The sequence below is a fragment of the Puma concolor genome, chromosome D4 (assembly GCF_028749965.1).
Source record: "Puma concolor isolate L17-30 chromosome D4, mPumCon1.1.hap2, whole genome shotgun sequence".
NCBI lineage: Eukaryota > Metazoa > Chordata > Mammalia > Carnivora > Felidae > Puma > Puma concolor.
Window position 1 is genome coordinate 8,240,330 of NC_141679.1, and position 25,454 is coordinate 8,265,783.

Sequence of the window (25,454 nt, forward strand, 5' to 3'; positions counted from 1 at the left end):
AATAGGTATATATGTTTTTACTTACACAAACATGTGTATACACACATTTAATAGGCATTTCCTACTGCTAGTATTAAATAAGTGTCAAAACGATGAGCACTTCTATTGGAACATCACTGGATGTGAGTTCAGCTACGCTGCTACCTGAATAAATGGTTTACATTTTATAAAACTAGTAATTCCAGGGATCTATTTATTGTTAATATGTCAGTGCACATGGACATTATGGCAGAACACTTAGCTTCAGTCACGGCTCTAGCTCGTCATATACTCTGACCTTTCTCCTAACCGCATCACCATGATGTTTCCTTGTATGTCTTTATCCGTTTAAAACTGTGATTTTTCTTCATTGTTTTTCTGTATAACCATACCATTTGTAGAATGTTTAGAATTTTGGAACCTGAGCCCAATTTGCGTTTGAGGCTCAGAAGCTTGTGATTGTAGTTAGTGATATTTTTGTGCTCATCACAACATAGTTATCCCAGACTTTATAATAATTAGCAATTTAAGAAGCTTTATTTACTCACTTCTCTATAAAATAACATTTGTGTTCTTATAATTAGATGGTTATTTATGGAGGGTTTTTTTTTTCTCTTCTTGTTAACTAAATAAGATTACATTAATCATTTTTTAGACTGTGATATGAAAGCTAATTTTTATACCTTTCTATATATACATTTAGTAATTATATATGTTAAATGCCTCTTGCTAAAAGTAGATCCCACCAAAAGGCACAAGGAAAATGTATTGAAACTAATATTGTTCATACCTCTCCTTCTTTTGATTAATGTAAAATATCCTAATTTCTTTGATTTATCTGGAAGAAAATTTGAATGTCCATCTGACGCTATATAAACAAAAGTCTGGTCTAGCTTATATAATTTATAGAAAGTTAAGAATTTGCTTAAGAGTTATAGATGCTTTTTTCCTTTATTTTTGGGTTTACATGTTCATGGATTTTATGTAAGAGAATTTTTTTTTTCTAAAAAGATGAATGAATGGGGTGCCTGGCTGGCTCAGTTGGTAGCGCGAATAACTCTCTATCTTGGGGTTGTAAGTTTGAGCCCCATGTTGGGTACAGTGATGACTTAAAGACAAATGAATATGTTTAGTGCCTCCAGAAAATGCTTTTGCCCTTCTCGTTCCTTTGGTTTTTATCAATTTTGTATATGCATTAGCTACATATTTTTAAGTAGCACAGCTCAAAAGATCTAGGAGTGTGCATGGTGAGGTGGTCTCCTGATGCTGTTCTGCGGGGTTTTTCCTTGGAGACAACGAGTGCATCAAGTTCTTTGAGTATTCATTTTAATTTTAAGTTTTTTAACGTTTATTTATTTTTGAGAGACAGAGACAGAGTGTGAGTGGGGGAGGGGCAGAGAGAGAGGGAGACAGAATCCGAAGCAGGCTCCAAGCTCTGAGCTGTCAGCACAGAGTCCGACGTGGGGTTCAAGACATTTGAGAAAGATAAATACCATATGATTTCACTCAGATGTGGAATTTAAGACAAAAAACAAGCAAAGGGGGAAAAAGAGAGAAACAAATTAAGAAACAGACTCTTAACTATAGAGAACAAACTGATAGGGCTCTGGGGCTCTCTGGACTGCGAGATCACGACCTGAGTCAAAGTCAGACGCGTCACCAGCTGAGCCACCCAGGTGCCCCAAGTTTAATTATCATATATAAAGATATGCTTGGAAGAAAAATCTTTTAATTTAAAAGCGTGCATAAATTATGCATGCATCAGTTATTTTATATGTCATATTTCATATATTACAGACATAGTAATTTCTATTTTAAATGATTTTTTTTAGTCTTCCAGGCAATCCCAATGACAAAAACACAGAAAGAAAGCACTCCATTTATTTGGTAGAAGCCTGTATGTCCATTATGATCATAGCATTTTCTGTTTTCCTGTGCCGTGTTTGCTCTAGGCCAACTTGAACCCCCACGTGAACCTCCTCAGAGAGAGTACCGTGAATCTTCTGCTTCCTGTACTAAATCCTAAATTGACTGAAGGTTCTGGGACCTCATTTTCGAAGCACTTAATAAAATGGGACTTTGAGTGACTGGTGGTCTCCATCGCTTCATCTAAATTCCATTCAGCCGTCAGTCAGTTCCACTCCACTCCAGCCTTGAGGCTGATAAGATCTGGAGGCAGTAATTTTACGGTTAAGGCTGTAAGACATTCCACTCCTAGAAATCTTGATAAACTAGAAGGTTAAGACAAACAGAATGACAGGGGCCTTCAGCCTCTCCTGAGCCTAGCTGATGGATTCCCTTCCATTTCTAAAGCACAAATAGAATGAATTATTTTTATTTTTAGCTATTTCCTAGAGAAACAGCATTTCAGAACACAGGTCTGTTACATAACCTGTGAGAGATGGCTAGATTCTATTTCATGTGAAATCAAGATTAGGAAGGTTTTTAAAAAAAAAAATGAATTTATTTATTTTGTGAGAGAAAGGGAGAGCATGAGCAGAAAAGGGGTGGAGAGAGAGAGGGAGAGAGAGGATCCCAAGCAGGCTCTGTGCTGTCAGCACAGAGCCCGATGTAGGGCTCAGTCTTACAACTGTGCAATTAGGAAGGTTTAATGATATTTGTAAATTCTTATAAATAGAGGAATAAGTAACTTTTGCTTTACCCTTGTATTTATAAATGAAATTTCAAATTAATTTATTAGTTCGAAACTACTCTAGAGTTTGAAGGAAGAAAAAAAAACATGTTTCACTCCTGAAGACCAGGCAATCCAGATAAAATATGAAATGTATTGGTGGTAATTAAAGTACACTGTAGTCTGAGAGTTACATATGAATCATGAGACCCATAAAGTTTTTTTTTATTAAGTTTTAATTTTAATTCCAGTATAGTTAACCTACAATATTATATTAGTTTCACGTATACAATATGGTGATTCTCCAGTTCCATACATCTGGTGCTTATCACAGCAGGTGCCCTCCTTAATCCCCATCACCTATTTCACCCCTCCCCCACCCACCTCCCCTCCGGTGACCATCACTTTGTTCTCTATAGGTAAGAGTCTGTTTCTTGGTTTGTTTCTCTTTTTTCCCCCTTTGCTTGTTTTTTGTCTTAAATTCCACATCTGAATGAAATCATATGGTATTTGTCTTTCTCAGCCTGACTTCTTTCGCTTATACTCTCGAGCTCCATCCATGTTGTTGCCCATGGCAAGATTTTGTCCTTTTTTGTGGCTGAGTAGTATTCCATTGCTTATACATACCACATCTTTTTAATCCAGTCATCTATCAGTGGACACTTGGGCTGCTTCCATATCTTGGCTATCGTAGATAATGGCGCAATAAACATAGGGGTGCGTGTATCTCTTTGAATTAGTGTTTTGTTTTGTTTTGTATTTTTTGGTAAATATCCAGTATTGCAGTGTAGGGTAGCTAGACCCATAAAATTTTCACACTTCCTCTTCCACTGGCCCATGTCTTTTTGTTTAATGAGGGAAATTACAACACAATACGTATGACCAATTACCAGTTTTCAAATGAGAGAGAATTTCTCCATGTTCCCATGTTTATCAATTTATCCTACAAAAGCATGTGATTTGATTACCACTTTCTCAGCATGCATAACTGTAGTTGTTTTTATTGGCCACAGAATTATATGGTTTCTTTTAAAATCTAGCTACTGTGTTTGGTTATAATTGTCGGTACCCATAAATTTCACTGGCTAGGAGTTTTGTAATCTAACTGTAGAAAGTTAGAAATAATTGTACACATTTATTTTAAATTTACTCATTATAAGTTTCAGTACCTTTCCCATCTGCCTTGTAGGAAAGGAAGATGGGAGTTTTTTAACCGTGCTTTCAAAATTACAAGAAAGATGTAGTTAGAGAAGAAAAAGAAAATATGAAAATTCAAAGGAGATAAGGAGGTTAGCATTGCAGATGATATGATTGTATACCTGCTAAAAACCCTAGAGACCAAATGAAAAACTATAATAAGAGAATTTAGTAAAATTCATATTCAATGAGATCAGTAAGGTTTCTAGATACAAATAACAGCAATTAGAAAATATTATGAAAGCAAAGATCTCATTTATAATAAATTTAAAATATACCAGGCAGTAAATGAACAATATTTGCATAAGATCCAGCTTAATATGGGGCGCGTGGGTGGCTCAGTTGGTTGAGTGTCTGACTTCGGCTCAGGTCATGATCTCATGGTCAGTGAGTTCGAGCCCCACGTCCGGCTCTGTGCTGACGGCTCAGAGCGTGGAGCCTGCTTCAGATTCTGTGTCTCCCTCTCTCTGCCCCTCCCCCCTCATGTTCTGTCTCTCTCTCTCTCTCTCTCTCTCTCTCTGTCAAAAATAAATAAACATTAAAAATTTTTTAAAAAAGATCCAGCTTAATAAAACTCTCTATGTTCCTGAGGGGCACAAAAAGAAGTTTGAATAATTAAAAAGAAGTTTCAGCATCAAACATTTTGAATCCTGTTAATTTTAATATTTCAGTATGATCCCAATCAAAATACCAATAGGTTCTTCTCTGTTTATGAGAAAGACGTGTTTATATAAATAAACATGTAAGAATAGCGAAGGGAATTTTGTAAAAAGAGAAATACTGGAGAATAATGTTAACAGCCCTACAGTGGGATTCAAACATATTATAAAATTATAATAATTAAGGCAGAATGGTCAGCACATGACTAGATCAGTCTAGCCCAGTGCTGGACTAAAGACCATAAACAGGTCAAATGTATGGAGGAATATAATATATGATAAAGGTCACACTGCCTGTCAGTGGAGAAATAATGGATTATCCATAAAGACAACTGGATAACTAGGAGAGAAAATTGGGTTGGTTCCGTACCTTAACTCCTTATGCAAAAATTAATTGCGCTTGGATGGAAGAACGCATCTTATTATTATCCTTTTGTAGTGGTGAAGCTGATGTGAAATTCAGAAGCTACAAAGAGTATCTCGATAAAATCTGCTACATAAAAGTGAAAACATTCCATGTGCCCGAAACCGCAGTAAACAAAGGCAATGGGGCAAGAAAAACTGGGCATAAAGTTCAGAGACATTACATCTGAAGAACTGATCTGTTTCATATACAGACCACTCTTATAAACCCCTCAGAAAAATAAAAAGACCAAGAAATGGGGAGAGTATATGAACGAGCAGTCCCCCTAGAAGGAGATGGAAAATAACCCCCCAAAAGAGACTGTGGTTTATGTTTCACGCAGGTAGAGCCAGGAGAGTCAGTAAGCCTTACCGCGGGTGGAGAGAACCCGGACCTCTCCCGCCCTGCTGGTAGGAATCTAGACTGGCACAGGATTGGAAAGCAGTGTGGACATTTGTATAAAAATTGACAACACACATGTCCTTTCACCCCCAGAGTGTACTGTGTACTTCTAGTAATTTATCCTACCTATGATACTCTTCCATACATAAAATGCATAAACAGCCGTATTCCACTGAGGGTTCTTTATAATAGAACAATTGGGAAAAGGCTTAACTAACCCATCAGCAGGGAGCTAGGTAAATATGTTTTGGTGCCTTTTTCTTCATTCAGTGGGATTTTCTACGGCCGGTCAAGAATGAGGAAGTAAGTGTATGTACTTACATGAATAGGGAGAAACATACATAGATTTAGATATAGAGAGATGAAAAGATCTCCGTATTATAAAAGGAAAAAAGCAAGAGGTTACGTGTGTTTAAATAGAAACCTGCATTTGCATATGCTTATATAAGCACAGAGATATCTCCAGAAGAATGCATGAAGAAAAAAATACACACGGAGGCATGTGAATACATTATCCATTAAAAAAAAAAGTGATTTATGACTTGCAAAAATTTCACGCAAGCCCTTGATGATTAAGCGTATCTATTTGGTCATGTCCCCCAAATACGTGTAACCGACACAACCCTTTCTTCATGTGCCCCGTGTAAAGATTGTCCATGAGGTGTCACAACTCAAATTAAACCTTGTTCCTAGGCTTCAGAAAAAGTCATCCTTTATTAAGACTGTTGGAAATTCGCAAAATGGCAACTGTCATTGCATTTAGTAAAGAATCTTGGATCTATTCTTACACGGGATTTTGGAGCGAAAGTAAATGTATTGTGTTTCTATTCGTGTCTTGATTATTTTCTTTAATCGCTCACTTACCCATTTATTGAGCTCTCCCTGTGGACCAGGCTCTCTGCTTCTACAGGATGGGTACTGGAGCCAGTTCCGGTCAACCAGAAAGCTACTTAATCCTCAAAGGCAAAAATGGAAATCCACAAACTTCTTTTCAGTGAGGACTTTTATCTTCTCTCTCACCACATTATTTTTTAAATCACAAAATCGTTGATGTGTTTTAAATTGATTAATTTTAGATTCACCAAAATTCTGATTACCTTCTGATCCTGTTGCTAATATATAAATTGCAAAACTGCCTAAAGGTTGGGTTGGATTGTATTGGGTAGGAAGAGAACGAAGAGAGAAGCAAAACTCCAAATAATACTTAGACTTCAAAGTCACTCTTTAATAGGGTTAACCAGCACCATTGTAGGGATGCCCATCACCTTGCTGCTTACTGCAGTCTGACCCTGGTAAAGAAAAAAATTTGGGGGGGGGGAATATTTTAGTGCAGTGTTCCTCCAACTTGAGAGGGCATTCTCTAGAGAATTTGTTAAAGACATCACTGGAACCCTTCCCCAGGGCTTTTGACTCCCATGTGGGGAAGGGCCCACGATTTGCATTTTCTACCGGTGCTCAGGTGATTCAGATCCAGGACCACACTTTGAGAAATCCTCTGTTTTAGTGATCATACAGGCTGAATACAATGTAAAAAACGTTCTTAATACCGAGAATAGTCTGCAAAGGGCAGATTGGAAATCTCATTTATACATTTGCAAATATAAACTTGGCCTTGAATCCTATCCCTGAATTCTAACCCAGCAGGTTCCTGAAGGGTAATTCTAGCCCTGAGTGCTTATGGAATAGATGTCTTAGAAAATAGTTTTATTGTCAGGCACTGATAATGCCAGTCTTTTGGGTCCTGGTGAGGGTGGAGGGATGTGGGCTGTACAGAATGATCAGAGGAACCAAAACAACAGTCTTGGTCTCAATCCACCAACTTAAATCAAATATTCTCAGAACACATTCAATTTATGCAATTTTTTTTTTATCCAAATGGTTTTTTTTTTTTCTCATAAATATTTCAGAACAGCTTCAGGTGGTACAAAACTGCCAGAACTTCGTGTTGAAAGCGTAGCAATTTAAAATTGTTCTCTCAATGTCATAGAATTATGTGGATAGAGAAGATTTTTGAGACGTTTACAAGACTTGGAACCTCTTGGCGCTAAATGCTCAGTGTGTACGATTGAGGTTTCATCTTGAGCCACTTTCTGGTTTAAGAGGAGATGCAAACCAAAGCTGGCTAGGAGTGTCGTCTGGGCATTTTTGATTTTTTTTTTTAAGCCTTAAAAGAACAACATGTCCTGACTCTGTCAGAGTGAAGCTTCTTGTGAACATTGCTTTGGTGTGACATATTTACATGTTGATTTCTGTACCGCCTAAATATACAGCTAAGGGAGCGGTATTTTAGTCAGAGCATTACTGTCTAACTTGCCAGGCCTCCTGGGCCCAAGAGACATCTCTAGATGCTTAGAAGAAGGGATCCAGTGACCCACAGGGAACGGATTCACCTGGTTAGTGCAGAGCATTCAAAGTTTTGGGATCACAACCCACAATAAGAAATACTGTTATACTGTGGCCCGGTGCTCACACCCACATACATTCCTGAGTACACATCTGTATGTGCACACATATATTACCTATGTGCATATATCATTCGTAGACCAGTGACTGAAACCAAAGGTCCACAAAACGGTTCTTACCCATGCTCTGGGCAGGGACTCCTGATTAGTTGCTACTCTCTTGGATTTCATTAATCTTCGAAAACTGCTGACCAGGACCCACATATTTGACATCATAACCCGCTGGTGGATTGCACCTTGCATTCCGCAAAGCACAGCTTTGGGCAAATTGAAGAGGAGAGCAGAGCCGTGGCGGTACCTGTATGAGAGACCTGGCCACAGTCTCCGTTGTTTTGTGTTCAGGTGTGGTGTTGTTGTTGTGCATTTCTAACCGGTGTCCAGGGCCACACTTTGAAAACCCCTGTGTTGGAGTGATCCTATAGACTAGATACCAAGTGAAAGTGCTCTTTCCTTTGATTCTGCTGGCTGAAGTGCTTCCTGTAGGAAACCGCCCGTCCCCCCACCACCCTACCTGTATACAGCAGAAGGATGTCATTTCCAACAGGCGTGAAGGTGGTGGCTTTGTGTCATGTTAGCAGTCACACATACCTTTTCTGGACAAAAGCCACCAAGTAGAAATATTTCTGCCTTACTTAATTTCAGATGCAAACAAAATGTGAAGTCTTAGAGTTCAGGGGAGGAATTACCCCAAAGGAAATCTCCAGTCTCGATTTCTTAATTTATTTTTGAGAGACAGAGACAGACAGCATGAGCAGGGGAGGAGCAGGGAGAGAGCTCCAGGCTCCAGTCTTTCAGCTGTCAGCGCAGAGCCCGGCACGGGGCTGGAACCCACGAATTGTGAGATCCTGACCTGAGCCGAAGTCAGATGCTTAACCGACTGAGCCACCCAGATGCCCCTGGAAATTTCCAGGCTTCAGTGTGCTCCTCATTGGGTTTCTCTAGAGAATTTACCAATCTTTGACACAGAAACAAAAATGCTATTTCTCTAAGTGTTGATTGGTGAGGTTAACAGAGTAAACTATATTGACAAGAAAATACAATTATTATACATGTAAGACAGCTACGTTTATGATGATTAAAATGTAACCATCCATTTCAAACTTGTTGCCTTTAACTTGGTCATTTTGAAATCATTTTCAAGTAATACTTCTCAATCATATTTAAACCCTTTTCCTTTTAGAAAGTCAGTCTTGTTTGTTAGCAGTAAACCATTTGGCAAATTTTAATTTTACAGGCTACTCTGCAGAAGATAGCTTCATTTGATACCTTTGATATTTTGATTTAATTCCCGCATGATTTATATTTCTGTTATATTTACGTAAAATGGAAAGGATAGTGAATTTAGAGGAATGAGTCTTGTATTCGAGTCTTCTACTTAACATGTAAGTAATTGTAAGAAAGTCCCTCAATCCCAGAGAGCCTCAGTGTTCTAATCTGTGAAAAGGAGATGATACTCTTTGCCTTTCTGGTTTCACAAAGTTGCTATGAAGATCAGACGAGAATTAATGTAAAAAAAAAGTTTTATAAACCAGAAAGCATCATAATATTCTTTCTATTTTTAAATCCCTTTCTTTCACAGTTCTGGAAAGGAAATCGTTTCTACCAAGAGACCAAATTTTAATTAGAGTGGTGGTTGAATATATCAATCTTGACCTTTAGTCTTTAAAATAGATTAAAAAGCCATTTCAGAGTCAAGAGAATGTGCCTTGACCTATGAAGACAATGAATAAGGTGACAGAATTATTCTTTTTCCTTCAGCTTTATTAGCATGTAATGGAATGACTGACTGGTTGATATTTACATTAAGAGAAAGTCCTAATTGTCCACATATGAGATACTCTGTTTGACCCATTGCATACACATTCATAAATGGGTATAAAAATCACATGTCCGGGGAGCCTCTCTCTAGCCCCGTGTAACTCATGCAAAAGACTCATTTCTTCTCATTTGGCTGCATTTCAAATGGCGGTTTATACCTTTTTGACATTATTGCCCGCCCCTAAGCGGACCCTGTGCTCCAGCCAGCCTTGATTACTTGTACCCACAGTATCTGTGAGTGGCCTAGATTTTACTGAAGACTTTTCGGGGCAGAAGCTGAGGATTTAGCACCATGCTCTCCAGAGCACAGTCACGCGAAGCCTCTTTGCACCACCTTGCCCTCCACAGTCGGCCCATTCTTCCTGCATGTGAGGTGAACGTTGACCTCCGTCTTCCCAGGTCCCCATCTTCTGTAAATCTCTTGACCCCTGAGGCTGGGAGCAACTTTGCAAAACAAGGGGCAATCCTAGAATAGTAAGGGGCCATCCATAATAGAATATCACGGGAAATTATAAATACCAATTATAAGTAATAATGGGGAGTTCTATAAATAACGGATAAAATGTTTTTTTTTTTTTTTCCGATTTCAATTTTATCTTTATAAGTATTTGCTGCCTTAGGGAAAAAACAGTACAATATTGATCCCTTCTTTGAGCTTGGGAAAAAAGGATACAAACAAAGTATCTCCTGGACCTCCAGATACTCTCTGACCCCTCTTCCCTCTCCCAGTCTCCTTTCCTAAGGGCTTGGGTGGGACTCTCCTCTGAAGTCCTTTTTGGGGACACTGATTCTTGGCTGGGTATGGCACAAGCCTCAAGGTATCCCCGGCTGGTTGGATGGAGGCTCTGCACCTGTCCTTGATTCCAACAAGGACATTAGCACTAAAGTGACTGGAAAAGAGTTTGCCGCCTGGGCTTAAGGCCACACGTCTCTCATACTGTGTATCTATCCCCCCATCAGGTAACAGGTGTCCTTCTTAGAGGGTTTGCTCTCTTTTTGTAGGAGCGCCACTGAGGTTTTGTGGGTTGGTTTGTTTGTTTTCCTCTCCTGGATATGAAATACAGCACCTCTCTGGCCTCTTCCGAATTTCTGATCCTGATTCCTGAGAAATCAGGAAAGATTTCCTTCTCTGGCACAGACTGCCACAGATTGTGCATATTTGCTATACTCTCAAAATAATAGGGGTGTCCCCTCCCTTACAGAGTCCACACTTGTTTTTCCTTCTTAAATCCATCACACGAGAATTAAAGTCTGTTTCCTGCCCTGTGGTCATGCCACATTCTATACCAGAAGGAAAGTAGTTGGTATAGTCTCTAACTAGCACTCCGGGCCTAGGGTGGAGAGCCATGTGCCCAAGTGAAGGAACCCCACTTACTGCGTTCCCTGGGATTCCGTCTTTTGAGAATTCAACGTTTGGTTGGGGAAGCTGAGTGTTATACCTCTATTCACTTTACTTCCCCAGTTCCTAAATGGGAATGTGACACAATCCCAAATGATTTTTTTTTTTAAGTTTATTTATTTTTGAGACAGAGACAGAGCACGAACGGGGGAGGGTCAGAGAGAAGGAGACACAGAATCCGAAACAGGCTCCAGGCTCCGAGCTGTCAGCACAGAGCCCGACGCGGGGCTCGAACTCACGGACTGCGAGTTCGTGATCTGAGCCGAAGTCGGCTGCCTAACCAACTGAGCCATCCAGACGCCCCAAATGATTTTTTTTTATAGCAGCTAGGGTCCCTTTCCTCTTTCTTCGCCCAAATTCAGCTTCACTGACAGCAAAACTCATGGAAGTCCCTGTTGCTCTCTGATGAAGTCTGATTTCTCTGAATAGGCTTCACTGGAAATGACTCTCTCAGCAAGTTGTTTCAAGCGGGTCTGATTTTGCACACTACGCTCCATGATACCTTGTCACATGACACGATGGAAAGAGGTCTCTGTATCTTCCAGCTAATGTGTGGTCAGAAAGCAACCTGGCATGTTGGGGTAGGAAGTTCTCATTACCTGAGCTGTGACTCTTGGGACTTGGCCAGGCATTCTGTCTCTGGGCTGCATCTGAGGCTTTGGGACCACATACGATTCCCAGGGCTGGACAGCGCCTCATTGATTTTCCTGGCTTTTCCATACCAGAAGCCTGCCATCCCTCTGATGTTTCAGCAGCCTGTCTAAACACGGTGCACAGTCCTCTTCTCCCATTTCTGAAAGTATGTCTGCAGTTGAACTGGACCAGAGTTTCCTATCTCTGGCTGAGAACCACCCCCAGAGTACATTCCCACTCTCACGGGAGTCCTGTTTTAGCTGCTGAAGCTGGCAGGTCTGAAATAGTCCCTAGTATGTTGATAAGGATCTTCTTTGTCTTCCAGACTTTTTAGGGAGTCACATGCCCAGACTGGCTGCGTTGGACAGCGGTTTCTTACCTGCTCTTTCCCACAGGGAGTCTCTTGGCCTCATTCACCCCACTAATCTCACTTAAAGCTCTGAGGGCCTGTCTTTCCAGGCTGGACGTCTCTTCTCGGACGGAGCATGCCGCCACTTGATCTCAGAAGAGTTGCCATAGTCTCTTATCTGATTATGAGACAGTAGTCCCGTGTCACCTAGCATTAGATAACTACAGAGAGGCGAGGTACTCGCGACTCACCTTAAGGATGGTTGTTCAGTAAGAGCTGCAACCGGGCACCTTTCGAACCTTCGTTCAGAGAACTGACTTTTCAAAAAATAACCTCATGCATAATCGCAGTCTGAAGCTTAACCGGCTTAAGGAAGAAACGGAAAGTGTTTGTTTAACATGCCCCCTTTTTAATGATAAAAAACAGCAACCTCCAATCCTTTCAGTCCTAAAGAAATTAAAATTGCTGATTAATAAAACAAATGCAGACATGGGTTTCTCCACCAGTATGACAGCTACATTCCTGATAATTTTTACCTTTCATCTAAACGTGTAAAAACCACACGACACAGGTCATTTCATTTTTATTTACCAGACTGAAATCTAACCTTGAATTTTCCACACTCAAGCTTGAAAGGAAATGTAGGCAGTTTAGCAAATTGGAGTTTTGAGCGAATTCTTCATATAAGTGATCTAATGTCACATGAGGATTAGGCTTTTCAGCTGTTTTTTTTTTTCTTTATGTATGTGTTTTCTTTGAAAACAAGAACACTTACTGATGCCCTTGTAAGAGATGCAATACTGAGGTCCTTTATAGTTTTCCAGGTTCACATTTTAGTAAACTGGTTACTCATTACATTTACATTGCTGTTTCTGTCATGTGTCTTTTTTCACTTGTACAATATCACCTTCTCCAGTTTATTTCCAAGTATGCTGGTAAACTCTACGAATAGAACATTCCACCTGGCAGGGAAAATGCTTTAGAAGCCAAGTTACCTAATTTTGTGTTCTTAAAAAAAAAAAAAAAAAAAAAAAAAAAAATTAGCAGTGAAACAAATTGTATTACATCATCTTAGGAAGCATTCTATCTATTTTAAAAATATTGTTTCTATAGTTTCTGACCTAACATTTTTGTCAGTATTCTATTTTATTAACTCTCAAGAGGAAGAACCAGTAACTTGTGGAAATAGCATAAAATAAAATTAAAGCTATTAAATTCCCAAGTTGTTTGGGAGAAAATTAGATTTAATGTTGATCTAAATGAGACTGAACATTCTGTGGATAAAGTTCCACCAGAAAGAAATTGGCAAATTGATGGGGGAAAAAAGACTTTGCTATGGACATTGCTATCCGTTGTTTTTGTGCTGGTCCGGGCGGGGTGAAGGGGGATGTTGTGTGTTAGAATTTCAAAGCATCATTAATTTCCATAGCCGCTGTAAAGTATGAGTCAGTTTACATTTGAAAGCACTAAATATTTTTTATAGCTGCTTATACTAAATTGTTGATTTGATCAGATGGTAGAAATAAAAATAATGTAATCAATTTTCTTTCTCACATGTGATTTTTTAAAATTTAATTTCAGTTAATACTGTTGGTATAACCCAGTAACCAAATACAGGGTAGGGTGTTCCGAACCTGAATTTACAGTATGTGTTTTAGGGCTAGGAGCTGAGCGATAGAGATCCTTGAATATGAAGTTATCAAGAGCGCATCTCATTTATTATTGGCACCTGCTACTTAATTAAGGTGTTCTGATTGCTCATGGTATGCTAAGATTACATGGAATCAGACTGTTTCTGTCCCTTTTCTTTGTCGACTCTGAATTATTTTCTCTTCTGTGTTCCATTTCTGCTGTCATTTCTAACAGCTCTGCCTGACCACCACTTCCTAAAATATAATGTAGGGACCATGATTACATTTTAGTGTTTATTCATACTAATGACCCTCCACGTCCAAATTTTAATACAGGGTTAAGAGAGGAATGGATAGATTTAGTAGCTTTTGAACACGAATGAGGGTGTCTTTGTACATTTGCATTAAAATACTAATGCATGTTAAACACAAGATCTGCAGTGTAATTTTTCTTTGATGACAAAATAGAGCAAATATTAAATACTGTTTAGAGAGTGGTGACTACTCCACCTCTCGAAATCTGAAAGTCAAGACTGTTTCCTCATAGCTAGAAACTAGAGTCCACTGGGGTTCCTCCTTTTCAGGCCTCCATTCTGATTATAATTACAGAATGTTCAAAAAAGGTTTACTTTTGTGATCAGACTTATTATTAGTGTGCATATTTTTATTTTATTCTCTGGGGGTGGCGGGAAGATGGGGGAAGTACACATTTAATTGAGAGCTATTCATTAGCCACCATTGAAGGAGAAATTGAACTTTAAAGAATCTATCAAAAATTCTCTGGTGAGCCGTTTATTACTGTCTTGTCTTGAGCCCTTTTTTTAATGACATCTATTATCAGATTGAAATGGCGATTGAGACGCTGCAAAAGTCTGACGGTCTGTCCACTCACAGAAGCTCTCTTCTCAACAGCCATGTAAGTTGCCTCTTCTTCACGTAAACTAATCTCTTGCTTGTTCCGCATGTGTTGCTTGCTTCTAAATGCTTGTTTTATTTATTTACTTATTTATTTTGCTTCTTAACCTTCCTTTCTCAGCCCCTTATGATCTCTGTATCACTTAATGGCTCTTTTGTATAGTGGGATATCTAAAAATAATAGAGCCCCCAATATACTGCTTTACTAGGCTTTTGTACTGTTCTGGTACAGATATAACATTTCCAAGTTAATAACAAGCTGCCATTTACCTGTGGAAATTAATTAATGGGGATTTTAAGTATTTAAAGTGTTCTAGTTTGATATTAATTTACCTCAAAGCAAAGGATTGTAATCCGCATCTTCTGGTCTGAAGCAAAGAAACAGTCGTGTCTACTTGTAAGACCAGTAACATTCTTTAAGTGAAAAAAGATTATTAATGCCAAACCCAGTAGTAAACTGTCTGAAAATTATTTATTTACTGGTAAGGCCGTATAAGGTGGGAGGAAACAGGGACCTAGATGAGCTCAGGTCTGCGACCTACAGAGAAAAGTGAGACTCTAGATAAGCCATACATTTCTAATAATTGATATTAAACAGGATTATTGTTGCTATGCCTTGAAGCCTTTGTTATCAGATGCAGCCATCACTTTAACACTGGTAAGTCTGACAAGAGCAATGACAGTTTTGTGAAACTGTAAAACTGGGGGAACCGATGGAAATGTCGAATAAAAATTAATTTTGTTTTCGTATTTCTGAATATACAGGGCAAAGTGAAGAGACCTATGACTTCCATCTGTTTTAGACAAATCTGTTAAATTAATATCAATGTACAATAGTACAGTAAGAGAGTCTTCCCTCCCATCTGACAACGTATTCTTAAATTTACAGATAAGTTGTTAGGATTTTTAAATTCTTCCCCGTATTTTGTGACTGAAAAGTCCAAAATTGGATCACCCAATAAATCTGAAAACCTTAACTCACAGAAAATGTTTTCACTATGCTTTTTAAATCATTGCCTCTCCAAATGTTTAAATTTTTATATTCCAACATGACACTAAGTACTTTCCTTGTGTTTTACACATTTGTTTTTAGATGCCTATTGTGTGTTCTTTCTTTTTCAAGGGGAAGTATCATGGCAAATAAAAACAGGTTAGCCAATTTGGAGAATGCCTGCAATTTTGGTAAAAATTTTAGGTTGTAAATTTCAAAATAATATATACTTTGGCCTTTCTTTTTGAAACCATTTAAGGAATGTGATTTTTCCCCCGCCTGAAAATTTGTGTGCAATATGTCACTCTTCTATGTGTTTCATAAGTATATCCCTGCTGTGTTAGCATGACTCTATAGTTGTGTATAAAGGCTGATGTACTGTGTGTTAGTAGGATGTATGTTTTTGGGAGGTGGGTAATGACTAACTGGTGTTTGTGTTTTGAAAATGGCAATTAAAAATACTGTTCACTTTTAGTCAAAAATGTACAGGGACATAAGAAGAAGAAGAAAAAAACACCTGAAGTTTTTTGAACTGTCAGGCTTCTAAGAAGCTGTGTTTTGTTATTCAGTTCATACCTCGTTTTCACTTGAATTGTATAGTTTAGTAAAATATGTGATATTTAATTTTTACCTAAATTACCTCTATTTATTAATTAGTGTTTCATGACCAGTAACATAGGTATAAAAACGTGGGGGGTCTTTGGTACATTTTTATTTTTTGATTTGTTTGAAACTTTTCAGATGTGTTGGGGTTCTTTGAAATTACCATTCTCTTGTAACTCATGAAATGATATTTAATGATCGGGCGCCTGGGTGGCTCGGCCGGTTAAGCGTCTGAGTTCGGCTCAGGTCATGATCTCACAGCTTGTGAGTTCGAGCCCCTCATCAGGCTCTAACTCCCGGAGACATTTCAGGATATACAGTGGGCTTAAATGTTGCTAATGCAGTGATAATCTTTCACTAGATGTCCTGATTCATTTTTATTACACGTCTGAGGTAGTTAAATTCGTCTAAAGCACATATATAGTCAAGTCTTTTGAAACACAGATGATCCTGCAGATGGCATAGAAACAGTAAAGAAAGGACCACGTTTCTGCTGACCAGTCAGGTTTCTCCCTGAACACGTAACAGGACCCTGTTGTTTCTCTGTCCTTGGAAATCTAGTGATGCTCCTAATTTTTGTTAGATTGATCCAAAAGCTGAAATAAGCTACTGCATGTGTTCTAGCTGATCACCACCTGCTAAGGGCATTTTAAATTCTGTTAAGTTAATTTGTGGTGTTCAGTTGCAAAGAAGAATTTTAGTGGAAACGATTCTTTTATTTTTATTTTTTCTTAATTTACATCCAAGTAAGTTTGCATACCGTGCAACAATGATTCCGGGAGTAGATTCCTTAGTGCCTCTTACCCCTTTAGCCCATCCCCCCTCCACCACCCCCTCCAGTAACCCTCTGTTTGTTCTCCATATTTAAGAGTCTCTTATGGTTTTGTCCCCCTCCCTGTTTTTGTATTATTTTTGCTTCCCTTCCCTTATGTGCACCTGTTTTGTATCTTAAAGTCCTCATATGAGTGAAGGCATATGATATTTGTCTTTCTCTGACTGACGAATTTTGCTTAACATAATACCCTCCGGTTCCATCCACGTAGTTGCAAATGGCAAGATTTCATTCTTTTTGATTGCCGAGTAATAGTCCATCGTATATATAGACCACATCTTCTTTATCCATTCATCCATCGATGGACATTTGGGCCCTTTCTATACTTGGGCTATTGTCGATAGTGCTGCTATAAACATTGGGGTGCACGTGCCCCTTTGAAACAGCACACCTGTATCCTTCAGATAAATACCTAGTAGTGCAGTTGCTGGGTCGTAGGGTAGTTGTATTTTTAATTTTTTGAGGAACCTCCATAATGTTTCCCAGAGTGGCTGCACCAACTTAATGGAAATGTTTCTTAAAAATATGCTGTTCATATTTTAAATGTCAACAAACTATAAGTTTATCCTTTATCCGTCACTGTATAGGACATGATATGGAATTCTTTAAAGTGAACATGAATCCAACTTTGTGATGACATTTCCCGACTTACTGGTTTCTACCGAGGATCAGTTTCATGAGGCAAACAAGTAGGAGAAGGGATCAATAATTTGTGCCCCATATTTACTAGTTTCTTTTTTTTTCAATTTTTTTTAAAGTTTATTTTTGAGAGGGAGACACAGAACATGAGCGGGGGGAGGGGCAGAGAGAGAGGGAGGCACAGAATCCGAAGCATCCTGATTCGGGGCTCAAACTCACAAACTGCGAGATCATGACCTGAGCCGAAGTTAGATGCTTAACCAATTGAGCCACTCAGGTGCCCCTGCTAGTTTCTAAAGAGGCATCTGAATCATGATTTTGGAGCTGAGTGTCTATTCTCATTGTATTTTGGAATATGGAATTGAATGGGTTTCTTATTTTCTCTTTAGACACTTGATGGCTTACAGTAATTCAGAAAATTCTTCTTAGGGTCCAAGCAAATAATCTCCTGTCATTAGAATCCAACTCAATCACTTTGCTTTTAACCTTTCAACACATGAGAAGATGGAGCGGGGTGGAATGGGGTGTTGAATTTTGTGTCTCTTTTTTAGCGTATTCTTAAGAATACTTAGTACTACTGGTCTGTTTTTATCATTATCTTGCTACTATTCTCCAGCTTGAAATGCATGTATAACTTCTCAATTTCATACCCTGTATGGCGCCCCACTTGTAAACTGAGTATGGTTACACCGAGGGCCGTTTTTTTTTCCTATCATTGTCAATATTGACCTATATTGTTAGTATTCACATAATGGCAATTATTTCAGTAGTAACACCACGCAGGCAGATAGTAAATATACATTGATAAGTTAAAGTCCCAAGAGAGTGAGGACTTTATACGTTTTGTTCCCTGACGCATCCCTGGTGCCTAGAACAGTGCCTGATACGTGGGAGAAATTTCCTCAATATTTGTCAAATGGACGAACATAAGAAACAGTAGAAGGGAGCAGACCTGATCTTACCTTCCGTATTCTAAGTACCTTTGCCAGTCATGTGTGCATTTATTTGGGGACTCCCGCATGCATTGTTTTATTATCACGCATGCCTCGGTCGGTTGGTGTATGAACATTGTTGGTAGAAAGTGGCTTTCTCCCTGCATACCACGTGAGTGAAAGAACATATTATCGCTCTATCATTTCCCCAGGGGCAACCTTCAGTGTAAGCGTGGACAACTTTTCCCCCCCTCCAAATAATTTAACCCCGCAAGAAAATACGAGCCAAGGGTGCCCTCATTTATCTCCTTGTCTTTAGAATGGCGCTTGTGATTTAGCTTCATGGAATTCAGTCTGTTGCTATCATAATTTTTATTTAAATATTTCTGTGTCTTAATATTTTGTATGTGAAGATGCTGTGGGGGTAAATGATGTGTATAGTCTGTCTCATGCACCAGAGTGTCACTGCAGACTCAAGGTTTACTTTATCCTCCTTCTCCATTGTAATTAATAGAAATTGGCATCTAGTGATTATTTTGTATCCAATGTGAGATATTTTAGATTGTAAATGTGAGTGCAGAAATGTTCTTAAGTTAATTGTTCCCAGTTCCCACATAACGTTCTAGAACATGTACATTTTTTTAAATTCCATTTAGAGTATATAAAAAGCATTAGGCATTTATTTTACATACTTTTTACAACCTAGTAAATAGTTGTTTTATGATTTTTGCCGGGTTTAGCTACTGAAATGTATTCAGCTCAAAGCAAACCCTAGTTTTATACTCACTTCCCTTCAACTCTGCTGTATTGTAAATATAAGTTATGACAGAAATAAGCCCTGTCAAAATGCATATCATCAGTGAACTGAACTTAAAATGAATCCTAATGGATAATAATCCATCTGGGAAAAAATGCCAAATGTTACATTTAGATGTTAATTGGGGAATGCAATATGTATTTTTTTTTAAATTTGTCAATCAGTATTTCCCTTTGGGAAAAATAGGAACTGTTCATCTTCCTTAATCTACCCTGATTAATATAGATTAAATGCAAAGGTTGAAAGATGCAATTATCATGCCTTCCACTCTTACGTGAATTTATGTTGGTTCATTAGTAGAATAATCAAGTTTTAAAGATAAAGGTTAAAAGTTCCTGTGGTATTTTATGGGCTTTTAAAACCATAAATGTAAACAAATATCTTACAACGTTTTATAAAGAGTAAAAAAAAAATTGTAATAGTTTAGATCTCAACTACTAAATGTTAAGGGTATTGAATTTTAGCGTCCGACGAAACCCAAGCAAACTGTATTTTGTAACAGGCATGAACTTCCCTTGGGCAACACAAGAAGTGTATGCCTTTAGGTTACACTCAACAACCAACTTGCTCGTACGATAAAATTAATCCTTTCTTATACTGTGTTTCAGACTCCAATATCTGATTTACAGTGCGATCACTGTGTCCAAACTGGAAGGTTAAATCCTGGCATGTAAAATGCACATAGTCCCCTGCTCGATCGCAAAATCTTATCTGGTAGCTCCAGTTTCTACTTCCATCATGAGCTCCTAGGAGCACCACCCTTAGGTGACACGGGGCACTACCCTTAGGTGACACGGTTGTTGACAGGCTTCCTAGCTGGAAGAGTTACGGCCGCAGCAGTAGCCATCTCCCTCCTTCCGGGCTTTTTGCCTCCATTCGACCTCCTTCTGCTCTTCCAAAGTGATCTCCAGCCTTCTGGCAACTTCCTGCGAATAAGAGGCAGGGAACAAAATGCACCTTTGCTTCCGTCAGAGTGGTAGGCGTCAGCACACCCACTCTTAGGGAGGTTTTCACACCCACTAATGATTATTTTATGTGTGTAAGCGTGTGGTGTGTGTAATAACATTATATACATATAGAAATACATATGCCCACAAATGCATGTGCAGACACGCATACTCACACATATTACAAAGGAACTCAGGTTTTTGAAAAACTGGTTTAGAAATGAAGAATCGGTATGAATGTGAAACTGTCCAAAAAGAACAGTAAGTTTGCAAAGCGGTCTGTCCAGGTTATTTGACTTGCTTAGCCTTTCAGGGGACCATACCGCCAATCCAATAAATACTTCATCTTCTCTAAATTGTTCTTTTGGGCCTTGAGTAATATTATTTAGGCTTCCGAGTGTTTTAAGCCCACTTTTGCTAGAATTATCTATTTCTGTGGTAAGTTTTCTTTGACAAAGAATTGTCTGATTAACTCTTTTATATATGTAAACATACCTTTGGACCCAAAATATTTTATGTTTAACTTTAATATTTGCACTACTTTTCATTTTATGAAAGGCACCTTAAGACCATACCCTACACATATTTTATTACTAGATTTGTTTTTTCAGATTCTTTTATCTATAAGACAGTGGTCTTCATCATGAAACATTAGTAAACTCTCATTTTTTTCAGATACCTGTCTTTACTTTTAAGTTATGAAATATTGCAAGAAAACTAGTAAATAGTCAAGGCAGTTTACAGAAATTTTCCATTTGTATCTCATTAATTAAACAAATTGTTTTATTTGCTTTGTATCTTTATTCGCTTCCTGAATAGATGTATGTTCTGTTCATTCATAAAGGAGGGAATATTTGATTTTTAGTATTTTTTTGCTACAAAATCATACTGTTTGGCTGTGACAACATGTATTTTTGTATGAGGAAGCACAGATAATATATACAAACATACCTTTGGCATTTTTAACTTTGTTCCATGCTTGTGGATATGGGCGCTTTGTTAACTCATTTGCAAAATACTTGTTTTCCACAAAATATTTAGAGTTTTTATACGTTTCCCTTTCTGAGGATTATTTTTGGTGTTTCCTTTCTATTCCTTCATCTCCAGAAACTGAATTTCTCAAAGAATATTACTTTCTCTGTTTTATATTTCTATATTCTTTATATATTTAGAATACCAGTGGAAGGCCCTAACTAGTACATGCACACAAAGCCAGAGTTAGCACTTTTGGGCAATATGGTTCCCTAGAACTTCTCCGACACCGTTCAAGTGAGGTAACCATGCTTTCAGATTCCCGTCATCTTACTGAGGCACGTGGATGAAATCTATGAGGCAGGTTTGTATGGCCATATTTTGTGCGTCATCACCCTGCTTGTGTTCCTAAGCTACAGAATCTTAAAATTTAAAAAGAAAGGCTAGAGACATCTTGACCCCCCCCCCCCCCCGTTGTAGGCAGAATACTACTCTGAGCCATAGTCCCTAGATTTCCCAAGCTTTTTACCCCTTCCTCTTTTATACCAAATGAATATGTGTAAGTGAACTTTTTCATGTGTCGTTTAGAATACTTAGAAATCATTGCCTCTGGAAAACTTCTTTTTAAAATTTTTTTTTTTCTTCAACGTTTTTATTTATTTTTGGGACAGAGAGAGACAGAGCATGAACAGGGGAGGGGCAGAGAGAGAGGGAGACACAGAATCGGAAACAGGCTCCAGGCTCCGAGCCACCAGCCCAGAGCCCGACGCGGGGCTCGAACTCACGGACCGCGAGATCGTGACCTGGCTGAAGTCGGACGCTTAACCGACTGTGCCACCCAGGCGCCCCTGGAAAACTTCTTTACTGACAGTCAGGTTACAGATGACTCATCTCTAAAGAATTCTTTTTGACCTTTAATTTTTTGTCATTATGTAAATGAACATTTATTTTGTGTAACCTTTTGAAGAGGGAGGGCTGTATACATTATAGAGGCAACAGGTATGTTTAAATGTACATATTCATTATGCCTAAGTGGTTCGCAGAGAACTTCAAGTCTCCCTGACGGGAACGTGAACTTTATTTTTAAAAGTACTCTGCTCTGTCTTGTAGGCTTGGTGGCCATATTTTCTAAGCCAACATCAGTATGAGTTTAATGACATGATTTTAATTAAACATAAGCATCCTGTAGGAATATTTGAAATTAAAATGATTCTGGACAATTCACTTGTCATAGTTAAAGGCAGTAATTCTGAAAGTGTTTTTAATACCAGGAGTCTGAAGGTTCAGGTTCTGAGTTTGTTCACAGATCTTAAAATAAGTAAGCAAAATGGAGAAATGTTTTAGTATATTTGAGTGTCCATATTATCTTTTTTGGACTGTGATCATAAATTCCTGAGGACAGGGGTGCGATCACATTCATTTCTGCATCCCTAGGTGCCTACCACATTGCCCGGCTCATAACTGATGCACATTAAAGAAATTCTTAGGCTTCCATAACTTACGTTTAATTTACATTGCACGTAAAATATCACTTCTTGATCACATCTCTTATATATGGTATGGAAATTTTGTTGAGACAAATACTGTGAAGTATTTTGTTGCTTTGTGGAAACAACAACTGGTCTGCAGGTAATCAGAAAATATGTGTTGGGAACCAGATCGCACTCTGAGACCATGCGACCTTCAGAAAGTCATTTAAATGTTCTTCAGTTCTCCTTTTGTAAAGAAATAAATGAACGAATTAATAACTTAATTTTCCTAATGTTGAAATTTAATAATATATACCTAGTTTATACTTTCTGAAGTATCTTTGCACTTTCTACACTTTAAAGAAATACACATAGGACAACAGAAGCTTTTCAAATGTAAACTATAAACTGAGAAAATGTTACTTTACCAACTACCATTATAGCGTATCTTCCAAAATTATGAAACAAAAACAAGAACACAGCACTCAGGTAGGAAAACTCAAATGACTGTAATAAATGATTCCTTTTTATTACATTTTTTTTTTTTAAATCAATGTCTAGTGAGTTTCTTTCCTTCTGGGGAAGAAATGACTGAATTTGTTTTTTTCCTTTCTGCTTGCAGCATCCTACCCAGTAGATAATAGTGTTGTACTGACCTGTGTGAGTAAATTAGATAAGTAAATTAAAATTCTAGGGAAGTGAATAGAAACTTCATACAAAAACTCATACAAGGCACCCTGCTGTTCATAACATACCAACACTAGAGACATACTCTGTGCCAGGCTGCCAGGCTTGGTAATCTGTCTTGTTCTGTAGCAATTATAAATTTTACATCTGACCAGTTAATGGGACTCTTTGAATTCCCCGAAGAGGTGTTTGTCTGCAAAATGGCAGTCAATACAGGGAAAAAGAGTACTTTTTACGTGCGCTTGACTGTTTGAGGAATGGACGTGGTCCGAGGTCATAAACTACATCCAGCTATTTATTTACGTTTCTGAGAGTTTTCAAGGTCTGGTTACGGCAGCCTTTGACTTCCAACAGTTTAGCCTCTTACAAGGTTTGATGAGTATCTAAGTATTTCTGTCCATTGTATCTGTAGGGTCTTGTAGACATTCTGGTAAATGATATGGTTTCTCTGTGTTTACCCTGTCTTCTTTACACTAGCTCCAGTGGCTGTTGGACAATTACGAGACCGCAGAAGGAGTGAGCCTTCCTAGAAGCACGCTGTATAACCACTACCTACGACACTGTCAGGAACACAAACTGGACCCAGTCAATGCTGCTTCTTTTGGAAAACTAATAAGGTCAATTTTTATGGGGCTCCGAACCAGGAGATTGGGAACTAGGTTAGTACGAAAAAATAAGATCCTAAACGAATTCCTCTTTTTCACACTAACGCAGTTCGGGACAGTGCGTGAGCAGAAGTGCTTGATTACAGATGACATATAAAGAAAAAATGAGGAAATAGCTCAGTTTATACAGTCTCTTGAGAAAAGGAAAGGTCGTTATTCAGTGAATGCTGCAAAAGGGGACGATGCATTGTCTTACACATCAGCTGACCAAAGCTTTGAGAACTGATTCTCTCACGTCATACAGAAATCAGCAAGCCAAACTGTTAACGTAAGATTTACACACGGTGCCTTAAAAATTAACGTATCTCCCTGTTTCTCTTTTGAAAAATAATCATACCAGAAGTGATGAGTAAGTGACATAGTAAATGAAAAACTATGTTATTTCTTGACTCTTGCAAAATTATACTGAAATGTCTTTATAAATAACTTCTATTTGAATAGAGTATGAAATTAAAGCTGAGTTTTTCATTTCATTTTTGGAGATCAACGAAAAATCATTTGTTGAACTTGAAAAGCTGGGGTGTTGGAAGCCCTCGGTAATGACATGGTTCTGTTTAACCTCTTATTAGCCTTCTTTAGAATCTTGGCTACGCAACCATACGTGTATAGAAGCAAAAAGATAGCGTGCTTCCGTAGCATGGAAACCAGTAACGTGAAGAAGATTCTTGGCTTCTCGTTTCCTTCCTTTGGAAAGAGAAAGGAGTGTTTTTCCTAATCAAAATATGATGAAAATAATAGTTGGAACTGTAGAGATTCATTTTTGTGCCTTTCTATAGTTTTTACAAATTATCATAACATGAATATTTTGAGAAGCTGGGCAGAAGGATATGGATGTTTTTTATTTCCTAAAGCTTATAGAAATCCCTAATAAAAAGTATAAAAATAAAGATACCACACCATATAACGTTGGACGTTCTTCCTTTAATTGGTTTTAAGTCACAGCTTCATAGTATTCTAGTAAAGACTATTTAATAAAGAGACCCTTACTAATTGACTTCATTGTAGGCTTATGCTAAGAAAAAGGGAGTGTCAGTTTTATGTCATTTACAAGGTCTCTAAGTATCCTGAGCGTGAGTTACTCCATTCCCGTTGTGTTTCAAGTGACCGTCCAGCTTTCAGATTGCTAGAGGTTCAGCTCTCTCATAAATATGTTTTCTTCTACCTATACTTGAAAAGATAGTATATTTTAAACGGGAGAATATGATTGTCTTTTCAGGCTAAAGGAAGTAAAGCTTTCAGTCCCTTGAAAAAAGCTCTTTGTTTCTCTCCTGTTTCTTTTGCCAGAACCACAAAAATCATTATTTGGGGATCTAACCTCTTATCCGCTAGCGGAAGGCTCAGGCTCAGTAGTTACGCATACCATGCCAATATTTTGAGACTCTGGGCTTTATTCAACATTCTAATAGCGGTATTGTTGTGCT

General features: G+C 38.2%; 1 protein-coding gene across 12 annotated transcripts in view; it reads left to right on the forward strand.

The window, feature by feature from the left end:
* The window catches only part of RFX3 (regulatory factor X3), a 298,993-nt gene that overhangs the window by 196,037 nt on the left and 77,502 nt on the right, over positions 1-25,454 (forward strand). For 11 of the 12 annotated variants that reach the window (XM_086684922.1, XM_086684915.1, XM_086684918.1 and 8 more), the window contains 2 exons: positions 14,406-14,480; positions 23,846-24,027. In XM_086684922.1, the coding sequence (XP_086541048.1) occupies positions 14,406-14,480; positions 23,846-24,027 (257 nt within the window). The remainder of the gene's footprint in view (positions 1-14,405; positions 14,481-23,845; positions 24,028-25,454) is intronic. The other variant, XM_086684917.1, reaches the window with a different exon arrangement.